The 3,444-nt window shown below is 35.9% G+C and overlaps 1 protein-coding gene across 1 annotated transcript; it reads left to right on the forward strand.

Annotated features, from left to right (window-relative positions):
- The first annotated feature begins 305 nt into the window (after positions 1-305).
- Positions 306-1,940, forward strand: LOC120079188. Its single transcript, XM_039033357.1, has 2 exons — positions 306-624; positions 1,435-1,940. The coding sequence occupies exons 1-2, from the start codon at positions 306-308 to the stop codon at positions 1,938-1,940; spliced, it is 825 nt and encodes a 274-aa protein (XP_038889285.1).
- The last annotated feature ends 1,504 nt before the right edge of the window (positions 1,941-3,444 follow it).

Genomic DNA, 3,444 nt, shown 5'->3' on the forward strand with positions numbered 1-3,444 from the left:
ATTTTTGAGTTGGTCTAGTCAATTCCTAGTTTCTAGGAAAGTTATTTTTAGTTGTAGTCAAGTCTAAGTTTGTATTCTTGTGGAGATTAGTGGGATTAGTTGCTAACATTATGGAATCTTTTTTTAGATTCAAGATATGTATTTATATGGAGTTTTCTAGAATGAAATTCACATACTTCCCATTTTTCTCATTTCCCTCTCATTAGTTAGAACAACGGTGGTATCAAAGCTTGGGGTCTATGAGTGAGAATCAGTGAAATATCTCTGACAGAAACTGAGTGATACACCTATGAGAGTTGTTAGAGATGGAATTAGGATCAAACAGTCTTTCTTCATTGGCTCCACCTGTGTTTGATGGTGAAAACTACCAGGCATGGACTATCAGAATGCAAGCTTACATGGAGGGTTGTGATTATTGGGAAGCAATTGAGCAAGACTATGAGATTGCTCCACTTCCTGATAACCCAACAATACATCAGATCAAGACTCACAAGGAAAGGGTCACCAAGAAGGCAAAAGCTCGAGCTTGGCTATATGCAGTTGTGTCTCCTGCCATGTTCAACAGAATTATGGCCTTGAAGTCGACAAATGAGATCTGGGAGTTCCTCAAAAGTAACTATGAAGGTAAGAGAGGATTAAAGGCATGAAAGTATTGAACTTGGTGCAAGAATTCGAGAGAATGCAAATGAAGGATTCCGAGTCCATTAAAGAGTATCAGATAAGTTGATTGGGATTGCTAACAAGGTAAGAGCATTAGGAACCAATTTATCTGACAATAGATTGGTTCAGAAGATTCTAGTTTCAGGTACCTGAAAGATATGAAGCAACCATTGCTTCCTTAGAAAATACTAAAGACCTCTCAAAACTCAAAGTGATAGAAGTGTTTAGTGCTTTGCAAGCACAAGAGCAGAGAAGGTTGATGAGACAAGAAGGAAGCATTGAGGGGGCACTGAAAGCTAGAGTGCAGTAGGGAGAAGGTGGAAGATAGGAGAAGGGAAGTGGTAACAGTAGCTCAGAGTCTGCTACAAAGGATGCTGGTAGTACATATAAGCACTGTGGGAAGCAAAATCATCCACATTTCAGATACTGAAGAAGGTCAGATGTGAAGTGTAGAAGATGTCATTTATTGGGGCACATGTTGTAGTACAACAAGAAGAAGATCAACTCTTTGTGGCTACTTGTTTCTCATTAGCCACTCAATGTGATGGTTGGTTGGTTGATAGTGGGTATATTAATCATATGACAAGTGACAAAGAGTTGTTCAAGGACCTTGACAATCATTCAAATCAAAGGTGAAGATAGGAAACGGTGAGCATCTAAAAGTAAAGGGGAAGGGCACAGTGTTAATAGAGAGTTGTAGAACCAAGTTGTTTACTAAGAAGTTGTTTGTCCCTAAAACTGATCAAAACTTGTTAAGTGTTGATCAATTAATAGAGAAGGGATTCAATGTGTTCTTTGAAGAAGGAAAGTGCTTCATTTCTAATTCCATTGGGAATGAGGTGATCAAAATAAAGATGCAACACAAGAGCTTCTCGTTGGATCCACTCGAGAAGGAGCAGATACCTTTCAAGTGTCAAGTAAATGACATAGAGATATGGCACAAGAGGTTAGGGCATTTTCATCAAAAAGGATATGCACAAGTCTGGGGAATTGATTTTTCTGAGACTTTTGCACCAGTTGCAAGAATGGACACAATCAGGATGCTACTTGCTGTGTCAGTCCAGCATGGATGGAAGGTGTATCAGCTAGATGTGAAGTCAGCATTCCTAAATGGAGTGTTAGAAGAAGAGATCTATGTTGAGCAACCAAACAGATTCATTATACCAGGACAAGAGCAAAATGTTTATTTGTTGAAGAAGGCTCTTTATGGGTTGAAGCAAGCTCCTAGGACATGGTACAGCAAGATGGATGATCACTTGCTGAATCTAGATTTTGTGTGAGTCGTTTTCAAGCTCTTAGGAGCAAATTAGGTGTTTGTAGTATTTAAGTTAGGAGAAGAATGTTAGTAACTCAAAACTGCAAGTTAGTTTTTGTGTTGGTCTAGTCAATTCCTAGTTTCTAGGAAATAATTGAAGTTATTTTTAGTTGTAGTCAAGTCTAAGTTCCTATTGAGAATAGTGGGACTAGTTGCTAACATTATGGAATCTATTTTTAGATTTAAATATATATTTATATGAAATTTTCTAGAATGAAATTCACACACTTCTCATTTTTCTCATTTTTCTCATTTCCCTCTCATTAGTTAGAACAACAATTACCTTATCTCGTACAAAATGAAATCGAGCTCAACATGCTTGCTTCTTGAATGGAAGACTGAAATAGCTGCTAAGGAGAGAGCACTTACATTATCACACCAAATTACAGGTATGTATGAATTTTTACAATCAATTTCTTGAAATAATGCTTAAATCCAACTAATCTTAACTATTATATGTGCAAGGGATTGATAGTCTACTTCCATATTGAAGCGTGCTATGTTGTTTCTTTGAACACCATGACACAAAAACATCCCTAATGAAGACAAAATAAGTTGAGATCGATTGTCTATCATCAAGGCCGCATTCCCAATCTGCATCCGAGTAGCCTATAATCTGCAAATTACTACATTTGGGTATGTAAAGTCCATGACTATTAGTACCTTTTAAATATCTCAATACTCTCTTCACTGTCTTCCATTGTGTGATAGTTGGATGTTGTAGAAATTGACTGAGTTTGTTGATTATGTATGAGATTTTTAGCCTTGTATAAGTAACATATTGTAAAGCTCTAATGGCACTTTGATAAAGTGTAGGATTGTCCACTGCTTCTCCATATTTGTATATTATCTTCCTTTCGTTTCTGGTGTATTGCATGGCTTAATATCATTCAAATTCAACTTGTCTAGAAAATCATTAATATACTGTCTAATTTAAAAAAAAAAAGCCAATCTCATCTCTATGGACTTGAATGCCTAGAAAATAGGATATTTCTCCCAGATCTTTAAAAGCAAACTTTTTACGGAAGGCTACAATAAATTTATTAATGAGACACATATTGTTACCTGTTACAAATATATCATCTACATAAACAAGTATGTAAACTTTAATTTCTTCAACATCAATAAAGAACAATGAGTTATCTGCTCTAGAATTTTTAAAACCCCAGCTGAGGATAACCTTTTTAAATCTTTCATACCATGCCTTTGGAGCTTGCTTTAGTCCATAAAGATATTTGTGTAATTTGCATAGTTAGGCTTTTTTCATCAAATAATCCCTCAAGTTGAGTCATATAAACATCTTTTTCAAGCTTACCATTGAGGAAAGCATTCATGATATCAGTTATCTCACTTTCCAATCATAGGCTGCTGCTAGTGTTAATATAATCCTCACTGTTGAAGCTTTCACCACTAGACTAAAAGTTTCTTTAAAACCTATTCCAGAATTTTGAGGAAAACCTTTAGCTACC

This window comes from Benincasa hispida, chromosome 1, assembly GCF_009727055.1.
Source record: "Benincasa hispida cultivar B227 chromosome 1, ASM972705v1, whole genome shotgun sequence".
Taxonomy (NCBI): Eukaryota; Viridiplantae; Streptophyta; class Magnoliopsida; order Cucurbitales; family Cucurbitaceae; genus Benincasa; species Benincasa hispida.